The sequence below is a fragment of the Tupaia chinensis genome, unplaced genomic scaffold (assembly GCF_000334495.1).
Source record: "Tupaia chinensis unplaced genomic scaffold, TupChi_1.0 Scaffold000187_1, whole genome shotgun sequence".
NCBI classification, from domain to species: domain Eukaryota; kingdom Metazoa; phylum Chordata; class Mammalia; order Scandentia; family Tupaiidae; genus Tupaia; species Tupaia belangeri.
The window spans coordinates 5,631,989-5,646,425 of NW_006159662.1; the positions used below are offsets into that span (position 1 = coordinate 5,631,989).

A 14,437-nucleotide genomic window follows, 5' to 3' on the forward strand; every position below is an offset into this window, starting at 1 on the left:
TCAGACCTCAGCTCAAAATCCTCCTCCTCTGTCTTTCTTTGATCAATCTATAGCGAAATCTTACTTCCATTCTAGTCTCATTCCCATTCTCTAGTCTCTGTCCCATTCCTTATTTTATTACCTTCATAGTTCTTGTCACTATCTAAACTTATTCATTTATTGGCTGTGTGTCTCCCTCCCAAATGGAATATAAAAACCTAAACAGTAGGGGCCTTAATGTGTTTTTGCCATTCTATCATATTCAGAGCAGAGTCTGAAACAGTAAGCCCAAATGAAGAGTTATTAAATAAGTAAAAAGTACTGAGAAGTAATGAGCAAACTACCTTTACTGTATCAGAGACAGGAGAGTAAATACTAGAAAGTCGCAGGGAAATAGAAAAGGATTGGTTTGGCCCTACTTTTTCCATTTTATTGGTAGTATGAGTCCAAAAAATAGAAAGTACTTGGAAGTTTGAATACATGGAAATGAATAAATTATTAAGTGTAGCTGTTGACAACATAACTAATACTAATTAAAAACAAATCTCTGGAGGATATTACTTTATATTCAGCTAATCTTTCTCCATTCAACTTTCTTTTACTTACTTTTAACAAATATAATTAATAAAAGAAGGAAAACTGATGAATAACCTATTGGTAAGATTTTTATTTTATGTCTCAAAGTAATTTCATTCCAGGTTAAACCAGAAAATTTTTACCATCTGCTTCACTTGCCAAAAAGTCAGTCACAGAAACTTTTCATGCACTCTTTTTTTAGGAAACAGATTTCATTCATTCAGAAATTCTATGCATTCCCAATCTTTACATTCCTTGGCTATTTAAAAGTCTTCAGAAACTAAAACTGTTTGAGTAGGTACAAATACTTCAATGTAATATTAAAACTCAATAGTTCACACATGCTATCAACCAACTATACTCTTTATAGTTGTTTGACTACATCACCTCTTTGATATTAAACACACTATGGGCTTTGTTATAAAATGTGTATCTTTTAGTAAAGTTTGTCTATTTAAGTTGAAGTTCAAACTGGGATGGGTAAATGACCTCTTCAAAACTTCAGGAAATCCAGCTGACATCTAAAAGAAAATTTTTCTTCCTATTTTTTCCAGTGTGTGTGTTATAAAATAAAGCACATCATATGACAGTTTTCAGATTTGATGGTTTTGTATTTTTCATATTCAACAAATACCTTTAACTACATAAAAGAGGAGGATATCTAAGCAATGAAATCTTATACAAATTTAATCATATAAGAGATAAAAGGAAACCAGTACTGTAGGCTATTATGTAATTAGGGTATTTCATTAATTTTTCTAATGACTGAAGAGTCAAAGGAGACTTTGACTTAGATATTTGAAAATGTAATAAAATACAATAAATAATATAAAGAGCAATAGCTTATGCTTTGTGGAACTGCTGAATAAGAAACACTGTTCTGTTTTAAATTTACCAGAGGGAGCATCTGTTCACCAACAGAGACAAAGAGAGACAGATGCATAAAGCATCCCTCATGGGGAATGGTCATGTCATGCCCCCTCTCCTCGATTTCTCTCTTCCAGGATTCTGGGCATGCACACACACATACCTGGTGTGTTTCTCAAGTTGTTGGGTGGGAAAACTCAAACTGTGAGGTTGACCATGTGGGATTCCACTCCCCCAACCACCAAGCCATGGGGCTGGCCTGAAATACTATATCTTTGATAAAAATTATAAAAAGTGAAAACGTTCCACCCATGTAGACAGAAGAGTATAAAAATTCCATTCTTCCCCTTTCTTTTTTCTTTCTTCTTAAAAATTTGTTATAGCCCAAGTGTACTTGAGAAAGAGAGTGTGAGGGAGAGTGAGTGAGTGAGCAAGCACCTACCTCCCAGGGGGATACCCATGCTGCAATCTCTTCTCGTCCATTCTCCTGTCAGGATTTTGGACACATGTGCACATACACCCAGCATATTTTTCAAGCTACCACAGTTGGCCATGTGGGAATCAGCTGCCTTAACGACCACAACACTGACTGGCCCTTTTGATTTCCTTTTGAATTATCATGATATAAAATCTCTCAACTGTTTATCTCAAATGATAGGCACATAGAAAATAGTTGACATAGGGCCAGCAGGTGGCCCAGAGGTTAAAGCAGCTGGATCCCACTGTATGGTTCAAGTCCTGGACCCGATGACTTTAAAAATATCCCAGGTATATGTGTGCATGTCCAAAATCCCAAGAGGAGACTAGAAGAAAAGGAACTGCAGCATGGAAATCCCCTGTAGGAGTGATTTTTCACTCTCTCTCTGTCTCTTTCTTTAATGAGCGTATGAGCCCTATAGCAAAACTAAATAAACAAAAAAATCCAACATATCATTTGAAAATGACTTAATATCTTACCCCCATGAATTCATAACCCATAAATACCAATGAACTACTGAATAAACTTTGGTACTGAATAGAGTGAGGTATGTATATTTTTAAATCAGATTAATCAGTATATCAGATATATAGTGATACTGTTAGAAGAAATCTAACAGAGTGACCCAGGCTTACATATTTTCACACAAACTTCAACAACATATTAAAATTTCATCCCTGAAAAATTCAAAAGAACAAAGGTTCTTGTAATAAAAACAGTTTCACACCTAACAACCCATCCTGAATAGGCAATACATATTGTGAGATCTTGTTAAAGTCAACGCAATCCATATCTTATGAATTACAGTAAATATCCTAAGAAGTTGTAGTAATGTCCAATGGAGAAAAAATATCTAAATCAACTTTAAAAAATAGATATGAAATATACATGATTGCAAACAAACATTGACTGATATACCTTTGCTGAACTATCAAGCTCTTATTATCCTAAAATTACAACGTCTCCATCTGTTAATCTGACATGAACAAGCTGATAAATGAATTCAGAACAACAGTGTATACTGGCAAAACGAGAAACTTCCTGAAAACCTAGAAAAATATGTCCACAACAGATGGGTCATTTAGAAAATAAATACATCAATCTGTCAAAATGAGTACTGTTCTAATTCTCTAAATTAAAAGCAGTAGGAGCTCCACTTTTCAAGAGTCTGTGACATTAAGAAGGCCAATGAAGAAAATCCTAAAGATGCACACAAACACATCTGATACGACCTAAAGTGGCACATTGTTAGGTTTCCTGTTAAACATACTAAATTTAGGTAAAGTCCTTACCAGTTAACTTCTTCACAGGTTGGAGCCGAACACTGATAGACTGATGTGTGAGTAAGGGGGAGGATGGAAGAGAGCGAGACATGCCCTCCATAATCCGAATGTGCTGCATACCTTCACTCACTGGAAGTGGTGGAACGGCGTAGTCTGGCTCAAAAGCACAGTCGCTTTCTGTGGAGATGCCACCTGTTAAACAAAGAGGATGAAGCAAAAGAGCTCATGAGAAAAGATTATGTTTTCTCTGTTAAAATAAATCTTTTGGGACGATTCAGACGAGCATAAACTGACATTGATTTTCACTGAAAAAAGCCAAATAAAGTATTTTCCATACATGCATTCATTTTTACATTTATTATGACTATGTACTCAACTATGGGTCTAGTACCAAGAAATAAAAGATGATTCCTCCTTGTAAGCAAGGGACTCATTGTATCATGAAAGATGCAGTCATATAAGGAAACAATTACAGTACAAGGCAATAAATGTTAGAATTAGAACAATGGTCTCCAATTGTTTTTCCATATAGGAAAAACTGAAAGAAGATATTCACCTTCTGGACAATCCATCATGTGCTAATAGGATCATGGTAACTCTTATTTCTCATTTCCCTACTCTAAGAAAGTAATAAAAATGAGTAAGATTGACATTATTATATGATCTTTGAATATGCTCTAATTTCTAAAGAATAATTAAGTAATGTTGACTTTCACTTCTAGTAATGGCAAATTATCTACTTCAGACCAACTTTTCCCTAAGAAAACCTAGAAATACATATGTGTGCACATGCGCACATACACATATTTCTGAAGGCACTGGAGAGTTTACAACATGATGAGCTACAAGGAAGCTTTGCATTTGGGACTTTCTACTTAGTGGCTTCTAGGGGCCTAGTAGGTTATTGACAGTTTTACAGAGCTGGGAAGACAAATATTGGAATCTAGGACACACCAAGGAATGAAAAGGGAATTGGTAAAGCTTCAATGCTTTCACTGAAAGCCCAAAGGGCTACACTCTATAAGAAGGTATGAACTAAAACTAGATTGGCCCTCACAGAGACTAATGCTCAGCTCCAGATAACTCCTGCAAAATTAAATTAATGCCAAAACAAATATAAATCTTTCCTGAGGGAAATAACATCATAGGTCTGAAATTATTTATACAATTTATCACATGTAATATCTAGCCTTTAATTAACAATAACAAAGATAACATGAACAAACTAAATCAGAGAGCCATATAAATTAGAAACAGTCTCACAGAATACAGAGTATGAAACAATAAGGTAAATAATTTAAAGCAGTCTACTTAGTATGTTTAAGAAAATAAGTATAAAATTTTAGCAGAGAACTGGTATTATAAATAAAAGCTTAATAGATGGATTTAAAGGCAGATTCAACACAGATGAAGAGAGAATTAGTAAACTGAAAGATGTATCAAAAGAAATCTTTAGAATGTTGTATGAAGAGTCAAAAGAATGGAAATAGCTTTTTAGATATGATACCGTAAGCATGAGCAATGAAAGAAGAAATAGATAATCTGGATTTCACCAAAATGTAAAACTTTTTTGGGAATCAAAGGATCCTATCAAGAAAGTAAAACGGTAACTCCCAGAACAGAAGAAAATATTTGCAAACAATATATGTGATAAGAATCTAACATCAGAATACATAAAGAACTCCTCCAGTGTAACAACAAAAATATAAATAACTCAATTTAAAAATGGACAAGAACTTCTCTCTAGAGAAGTGCAGATGGCCAGTAAGCATATAAAAACATGCTCAACACTGATAACTGTTGGTAAGTGTGTGGAGAAATAATTCTCATACACTGCTGATGGGACTATAAAATCAATCAGCAGCTGTGTGAAATAGTTTGGTGGTTTCTCAAAAAGTTAAACACAAAATTACCATATGGCCTAGCCATTCCACTCCTGTGTATACACCCAAAAGTAATGAAAACAGGTTTATGGCATATAAATTTTACCTCAATAAAAAATGTATATAATTACCACCTATTCAATTTATTCAACCATAAACCTAGAAATCATGGTTAATTTCTTCTCTTCCTACCACTTAGTAACAACTGCATTAACAGTTCTTCAGATTATCAGTCCAAAATGTTCTTTCAAATCTGCAATGTTCTCTCCATTTCTCCTACCACTACTTTAGTCTAGGCCACTATTATCTTTCACCCAAACTTCAGTTGGAAAAAATCTAGGATTTATTTTTCATTCTTGAATTTCAGAAATTTCCCCAGAATATGTTTTAACTTTTTTCTTCTCATTATCTTCTGGGACTTTTCAATTACTATGTTACTTGTTCTTCCCTCTGTCTGGAACTCTAGTGAGATATATAGTATTCTCCTCAATCTGCTTTCCGAGTCTCTTTTTCTCATAATAGATTTCTAACCTTTGGGATATCATAAATAGATTTAAGGTTGACTTATGGAATTATTGTATTTTACAGGTTTACAAAGAGGTACGCTAGGCTGGCCTGTGATGTGGTGACTGGGGCAGCCGGATGCCACATGGTCAACTGGGCAGTTTGAGTCCCAAACCTGGTGGCTTAAGAAACACACAGGGCATGTATGTGTATGCATGCCTAAAATCTTAAAAGGAGGAGACACAGAGGAGAAGGGATTGCAACATGACTATCACCTATGTGGAGTGCTTTCTTCCTTTCTCTCTCTGTGTCTTTCTCCAGCAAGCACACATGCCCTCTGGCAAATTAAAAAAAAATAATAAAGTTATTGAAAAGGGGCCAGTGGATAGTGTAGCAGTTACATTGCTGGATTCCTATATTGCTAACTGCAGTTCGAGTACCGGACACAGTGACTTCAAATATCATGTTGAGTACATGTGCGTGCATGCCAAGGTCCCAGGAGGAGAATAGAGGAGAAGGGACTGTGGCATGGCCTCTCCTCTGGGGGTGATTTCTTACTTTCCCTCTCACTATGTCTGTCCCTATTTCCATCAAGAACATGCTCCCTAAGGCAAAAACTTCTTTAAAAAGATTAAAAACAAACAAACAAACAAATAAAAGCATACCATTTGCGTAACTCTGTAACTGAAGAATCCTTTTATTAAAACAAACAAACAAAAAAAACCATTAGATTTGTTTTTAAAGCAATGTATTCATTACAAATAGATTTGAGGGGGCCAGTGGACGATAGCGGTTAAGACACTGGATTCCCACACAGCCAACTACAGTTCAAGTCCCAGACCCAGTGACTTGAAACTCACACAGGGCTTGTATGGCTGTGTGCCCAAAATCCCAGGAGGAGAATGGAAAAGAAGGTACTGCAGTGTGGCCTTACCCTGGGAAGTGATTTTTTGCTTTTTCTCTCACTGTTTCTGTCTTTTCAGTGAGTGCACACGCCCTATAGCAAAAATTTCTCTCTCAAAAATAAATAAATAAAAAACATCAGATTTTTGGAAAGCTATATATCTATAAGAATAAATTTGAATTAGTGAAGCACCTCTTTTCACTCAAAATGTTCCAGTGTTAAAAATAAGCTGATAATTTTAGAATCTAATAATAGTCCTTAAGGAATAATACTGCAATTAGTCCAGTTTGGTTGCCCTAATTTACTTTTCTGCTTAAAAACATTTTCTTCTATCTTCTTTGTCCTAAAAATTGTGCTTGAACTCATTGCAACTACAGAAAAAAAGCTTAAAAATATGTTTTAAAGAAAGTGATAAGAACTCACGGAATTTGTATATTAACTTTCATTTTTTTACTTTTTTCTTGTAATTTCTGGTTTACATAAAATCATTGTACATCTATATAGGTACAGATTTTTTTTTTTTTTGGAGAGATTTTCACTGTAGGTGAAAATCTCCTCCATTCTCCTCTCGGGATCTTGGGCACGCACGCACACGCGCCCGGCGTGAGTTTTAAGCCACCGGGTCTGGGACGCGAACCGCGGTCGACTACGTGGGAGTCCAGCGACATAGCCATTACGCTAACTGCTGGTTCCCGAGGTACAGATTTTTTTAAAGCATGTAAACAGTGCAAATGATAAAAGCAAGAATATAAACAAATTCACCACCCTCAGCATTTAACATTACCTTATGCTGTGCACATTAGATTTTTTTTTTTTTTTTAAGAGGGGGAACTACGCTGAATTGTCAATGACATATTTTACTCTGCTGGTGTACATCATTCCATAAAATTGTTTTTCTTGGGACCAGCAGTTAGCATAATGGCTATGTCGCTGGACTCCCACGTAGTCGACCGCGGTTCGCGTCCCAGACCCGGTGGCTTAAAACTCACGCTGGGTGCGTGTATGTGCATGCCCAAGATCCTGAGAGAAGAATGGAGGAGAAGGGATTACAGCGTGGCCATCCCTCCTGGAGGGTGATTTCTCACTTTCTGTCTCTCTGTCTCTGTCTGTCTGTCTGGCGAGCGCACTCGCCCTATAGCAAAAAAACCTCTTTAAAAAAAAAAGAAGAAAAAAAAATGTTTTTCTTCAGTAACTAGCCATTTCAAAATCTCAGTGGTATACACCATTTATTTATGCTCATTAAGTTTGCAGAGTGACTATAGGTCAGCTGATCTAGGTTGGGCTAGATAGGGCTGTGTTAGATGCCAGATTTATAGTCAAGTTCAGAACTACTCTAGGACCAGTCAATGAAGGGGCAAGTAAATACATTGGGGCATGTTCTTCTGATGGTGAAACACAGAGGTGTGGGAGGTCTTTTTTTAATTGTCAGTGGAAACACATACATATTCAAGAGAGAGGGAGGGAGAAAGCACTCCCCACCCCCTCGCCCCAGTGCAAGTAGTCATATTGCAACCCCTTCTCCATTTCTCCATCCTGTACAGACTTGGGATATGAGTGTTCACATCCCAGATGTGAGGGTAAGAGATTTCATCATACTAATCAGAACTGTTTACAATATAAAACTTATGAATTATTTATTTCTGAAAATTTTTCATTTAGCAAAAAAAAAAAAAAAAAAGAAAGGGACCAGCAGCTGGTGTAATGGCTATGTTGTTGGACTCCCATGCAGTTGACTGCGGGTTGAGTCCCGGACCCAGTGGTTTAAACTCACGCCTGGTGCGTGTATGTGCATGTCCAAGATCCCAAGAGGAGAACAGAAGAGAAGGAATTGTGGCATAGCTATCCCCCCTAGGGGGGTGATATCTCATTTTCTGTCTCTCTGTCTCTCTCTGTCTTTCTGGTGAGCGCACATGCCCTATAGCAAAAACCTCTCAAAAAAAAAAAAAAGTTTTTTTTTCATTTAGCATTTAGGGACCACAGGTGGCCACAGGTAACTAAAACCATGGAAAGTGAAAATAAGGATAGCAGGCCATTAGGAAGGGTCTACTGCATTATCCATTTTTGAAAAATAGCTTTTAGTTTACCATGAATGTAGAATGAATGCTTGACCATTTGCCACTATGTTACTATGTGACCAAGGCAGCCTACACAAAGTACTGTTGGGCCAGCCAAGCAATATAGGTGGATGTGCACAGCAGAACTTCCTCATCAAATGGAAGCAGTATACTTGAGAGAAGGCTTGAGCAAATCATAAATAGCAGGCGGCCAGATAGCCCTCATTCCTACTTCTACTACATTGCCTCTTTTCTCTCAATTTAGATGTATAATCTTATGAAGAATTCTCCATGATCATCTGACTGAGGGGGAGGAGAGAGAAGATCAGGCCTTGTTTAATGATGATTCTGTATGACGTGCAGATGACAATGGTACTACAGTCCCACCCCAGGGCAGTCTTCAAGGACAGCAGTAAAAGGAGACTCTCCCAGTGGCATGAATCTGAGCAAAGCACCTGGTTCGTTTTCTCTGTGAGGACAGATGACTATTTATACTGAGTTGTGGACAGCGTTTTAAGGTTTGACTGGACACTCAGGGACATAAAAAGAACATTTAGAAAATTGATGAGAAACAACTGGGGATGAGAAATAGAGACATCTCTTTGAAAGGACACGATGTATGAAGGGATTTATGCCCATGTGAATGCCAGCCGAAGAACAAACTACAGAGGAGTTGCTGCACCCTGTAGATAAGATGACCTGTTTGGCAATTCAGCCCAGCTCTTAAGTACTCTATCCTTACTCACTGAGCTCATCGACAAAGGAATGGAGTTTCTACACAGTTCAGCAATATGAACTTCCACTCATCAACGCTAATCTGACTACAGCTGCAGAGGAGTGCTCACCCTGCAAATAGTCCACACACACACACTGGGGAGCAGGTGCGACAGCGCCAGTGTACAGGCCCATTCACAGGATGATCAGCCGGCTACCTCTATGCTCATTTCTGGATCCTGGTGATTTCCCTTTCCTTCTTAATAAATCAACTATGAATTTAAAATAAATGTTATATCACTTAGCAACCATTTCCACATTTATAGTGTGAAGGTTTTCAAGTTGTCTTAGTCTGCCCCCTTGTGGGCATCAGCTCTTCAATCTTTGACTAGGAATAAAATATTAAATTCAACCTGCTTCTCAAACAAAACAAGTGTTTACGCTGCAATAATTTTACCCCAGGCTTTACTAACAAGTTCCTTCCTTATCCTTTGTTACACAACTGTTTATGTCCTGTCATTAAGGTTTTAAAAGTTTTTCAAAGAGGTTTTTTTATGACCTTTATCTCTTACCAGAGAAATTCAGATAAGAATATTTTATATGAAAATCTCCCTAGATGTTCAACAAACATTTTATAACCTGTTATTGTCATGCTTATGTTTCTTTAATAAATATAAATAAGCAAGGAGTGGATTAAACAAGACTTTTAGTGTTAATTAAGCCAATTATCGTAATGCCAAGTAGGATATTTAATATGTTCTGACACAAAATATGCTTGGGGCTGCATACTGCAAAAGCTTAAGAAGATTCTAAATAAATTATTATGAATCACTTTGCAAATCTGAACATTCATAGACGAGGAAATGGTGAAATGAATTAAGCAATGAACCATTATAAAGATTTTAAGGAATTAGACCTTAAGGATATTCCCGAGAGATGGCAATGCAACACAATACTGTTAACAGAGAGAACGGAAAGAATGAAATGGCATTTTAGATTTATATTGGGTTGTCGAAAACGTCATGACATTTTTTTCTTTGTTTTTCTATGTAAAAATGTGCCATGATTTTTCTGACAACCCAATATGTATATATGCAATTTATACATGTATAAGCATCTTTTCCACATACCAATATAAGCTCAGAGAAAAACATGGAGGATACAAATAGAATGCAGATAATACTTTTAGAGGAGTGGAAAAGGATACAGTCCTGACATATCCTTCTTAAATGTCTATGTTATTTGACAGAAAGTAATATTTTTTGAGAGGTTTTGCCATAGGGCATGTATGCTCACAGGGAGAGAGAGAGGAAAAGTGAGAAATCACCCCCCAAGGGGCTAGCCATGCTGCAATTCTTTTTCTTGCATTCTTCTCTCAGGACTTTGGGCAAATGTGCACACGTGCCCAATATGATGTTTAAGGTGTTACATTTGGGACTTGAACATAGTTGGCTAGGTGGGAATCCAGAACCTTAACCACCATGCTGCCTGCTGCCTCACCTCAATAATTTTTTTTAAATAAATGAAATTATTGGGAACCAGCAGTTAGCGTAATGGCTATGTCGCTGGACTCCCACGTAGTCGACCGCGGTTCGTGTCCCGGACCCGGTGGCTTAAAACTCACGCCGGGCGCGTGTGTGTGCGTGCCCAAGATCCCGAGAGGAGAATGGAGGAGAAGGGATTGCGGCGTGACCATCCCCCCTGGGGGGTGATTTCTCGCTTTCTGTCTCTATGTCTCTCTCTGTCTGTCTGGCGAGCGCACGCGCCCTACAGTGAAAATCTCTCCAAAAAAAAATAAATAAATAAATGAAATTAGTAAGTTTTAAAATATACAAAGTATTAGACTGACCTTGTAGCCTAATAGTTAAGAAGCTGGATTCCACATGGCCAATTTCAGTACAAATTCTAGCCCTGGCAGCTTAAGAAACATATCAGGCATGTGTGCATGCATGCCCCAAATTTTGACAGGACAAAGAAATGAAGGAGAGGGAACTGTGGCATGACACACCCCATTAGGGGGTTGCCTTTTCCCTCCTCTCTAGCTCTCTGTTTCTTTCTGGAAGGTGCATGACCCCTGGCAATTAAAAAGAATAATAAAACAAAAATATGAAGTATAACTAAAATATATAAACACATTCTGACACATCTCTAATATCCCAAGATACTAAATGATTGACCAGAGGATCAATTTCAAGTTTAATATTATGAAAATAGAGTGTTATAATAAAAGAATAATAAACAAGAAGTTTAATCTCAGGAAATAGGACTAAAAATAAGACATTTCAGAGAGATTTTATCATTCTTCTAAATATTATCCAACTACCAACAAATTTGTACTTTAAATATCTGGGATGGAAAGGTTCAAAAGACATGCTACCAACAACACAGTTTTGAGACTTCTGGTGTAGCTTAATATAAATTCAGAAGTAAAATTGATAATCTGACAACTGACAGAAGAAGCAGATAGAGATCAGCAAGTATACAGAAGACCTAGACAATACTATCAGTTAACTTGATTAGACTGATATTTATAGAACCATGCTCCTCAAATAGGATTTATACATATGTGTGTGTGTGTGTGTGTGTGTGTGTGTGTGTGTGTATAAATATGAATTCTGTTTGGGGTGGATGGTTCTGTGTGTGTGTGTGTGTGTATACATGCACGTACACACATATATGTATATAATATATAACACACATTTTTTTTTAAGAGCACACAGAACATTTATTAAGATGAACCATTTCCTGGGACATGAAACAAATGTCAATAAAGCTGAACTAATTCAAGTTATAGAAAGTATACTTCATGACCACAATGATACTAACTTAGAAATCAGTGAGAAAAAGCCATCTGGAAAACTTCCAAATGTTTAGAAATGATATCAATATAACTTCTAAATAACACATGGGTCAAAGAAGAAATTAAAAGAGTATTTTGAACTAAATGAAAATACTATTTATCAAGATCTACAAAACATAAAGTGGTACATAGAGGTAAATTTATAGCATTAAACTCCTATAGTATAAAAGAAAGTTCCCATTCAAAGATACTTTACTTTAAAAATAGTTTTAAAAAGTATTGCTATAATGTGCTCTTTTTACCAATAATTTATCAAAATAAGAAGATAAGTGTAATAAAAAAAGCTCCCATGAAATAGCTCTAAAAGAAGAAAATTAAACCCAAAGCATGCAAAGTAAACAATAAAAAAAAAACAAAGTAAAAATCAATGAAATAGAAAACGAAAAAGCAATATACAAAATAAAGAAAACTGAAAATTAATTTGCTGAGATCTGTAAAATTGATAAATCTGTCCAGAATGATTAGGACAAAGAGAAAGAATAGGCAAATTACCAATATCAGGAATAAGACTGGTGAATCACTACAAATTCTATAGCTACTAAAACATTACTCAAGATGAAACAGATACTTTCAATATTCCTATATTTATTTTTTTAATTCAATTTCCATTTAAAAATCTTCCAGTAAGAAAAATGCCAACCTTAAATGGCTTACTGAGAAAATGTATCAAATGTTTAAGGATAAAATAATTTTAGTTCTATAGTTAATATTCTAGGAAACTGAAGAAATACCTCTCAACTTTTTTTTGAGAGATTTTTGCTATAGAGCGCGTGCGCTCGCCAGAAAGACAGAGACAGAGGGACAAAAAGTGAGAAATCATCCCCCAGGGGTGATGGCCACGCCGCAATCCCTTCTCCTCCATTCTCCTCTCGGGACCTTGGGCACTCACGCACATGGACCTGGTGTGAGTTTAAGCCACCGGGTCCGGGACTCGAACTGCAGTCGACCACGTGGGAGTTCAGCGACATAGCCATTACTCTAACTGCTGGTCTCAAATGCCTCTCAACTTTCAACTTATTCTTTGAGGCCAACATTACCCTATGACTAAAACCAGACAAAGCCATAAAAACAAAACAAAACAAAACAAACAAAAACACTAAATATCCCAGATAAATATAGTTGCAAAAATAATTAAATTCTTAACAAGTCAGATCCATCGACCACAGGCAAGACTAGCTTGTTTTAGAAACATAGCTTCTTTACTATATGGTCCAAATGAAATAGATAATGAAAATATTAGAACCACACAATGAATTAAACTGATAAAAACTATTTTTGTAATGGTGATTGGCTTGAATAGCACTTAACTGTGACTCTAATGGACTGAGGACTTATTCTAACATCTTTTCTATACAGTATTTGCTTTTCCTGGAGTTCAGAACTTTATTTTGCTTATTATTTTATATATTTATCACCAATTCAACCCTCAGACTTTCATCAGTTGTTTAAAGTTTTTCTAAAGATAATAATTGCATCAGGTTTCTAACAATCTCATTTTCCTAAATGAGGCTCTTCTGGAACTTCTAAACTTCTCTAATCTGGGCTGGTAGGTAGTCCGTGTCAGTGTTTTCAGTGATATCCTGGAGGACCTTTCTCCTTTATTAACTACGATATTTCCTGTATATAGGACTTTTCTATTTTTTCTTTTTTTTAATTTGAATGACTTTCTCATTTTGATGGATCACATCCTCCAAGAGATCTCAAAGAAAGGGTATAAAGTGGGCAGAACTTATGTCTTAAAACATCTTAGTTTTTCCCTTATATTTAGTCAGTAGTTTCAATGCATATGGAATTATTACTGTTATTATTAGTAGTATTGGAGAGGTCTTTGCTATAAGGCGTGTGTGCTCGCCAGAAAGAGAGAGAGAGACAGAGAGACAGAAAGCGAGAAGTCACCCCCCAGGGAAGATGGCCACGCCACAATCCCTTCTCCTCCATTCTCCTCTCAGGGTCTTGGACATGCACACACACATGCCCAGCGTGAGTTTAAGCCACCAGGTTCAGGACTTGAACTGTGGCCAGCTACATAGGAGTCCAGCAACATAGCCATTATGCCAAGTGCTGGTCCCCGATGCATATGGATTTCTAAGACTGAAAGTATTTGTCTTCAGAATTTTGAAAATGATGCTTTTCATTCAGTTTCCAGTGCTACCAATGAGAAGCTCAAAGTCAACTGATTGCTATTACTTTATATATGACAAGTTTTTCTGTTTTTTGTTCCCCCTTTCTGGAAGCATGAAATATATTCTTCTTTTTTTTTTTTTGGAGAGGTTTTTGCTATAGGGCGCGTGCGCTCGCCAGACAGACAGAGAGAGACATAGAGAAAGAAAGCGAG

The 14,437-nt window shown here is 36.6% G+C and overlaps 1 protein-coding gene across 1 annotated transcript in view; it reads right to left on the reverse strand.

The window, feature by feature from the left end:
* TANC2 (tetratricopeptide repeat, ankyrin repeat and coiled-coil containing 2) overlaps positions 1-14,437 on the reverse strand; it is a 351,092-nt gene that overhangs the window by 245,859 nt on the left and 90,796 nt on the right. Inside the window, exon 3 of the mRNA XM_027771180.1 lies at positions 3,193-3,375. Within this exon, the coding sequence (XP_027626981.1) occupies positions 3,193-3,375 (183 nt within the window). The remainder of the gene's footprint in view (positions 1-3,192; positions 3,376-14,437) is intronic.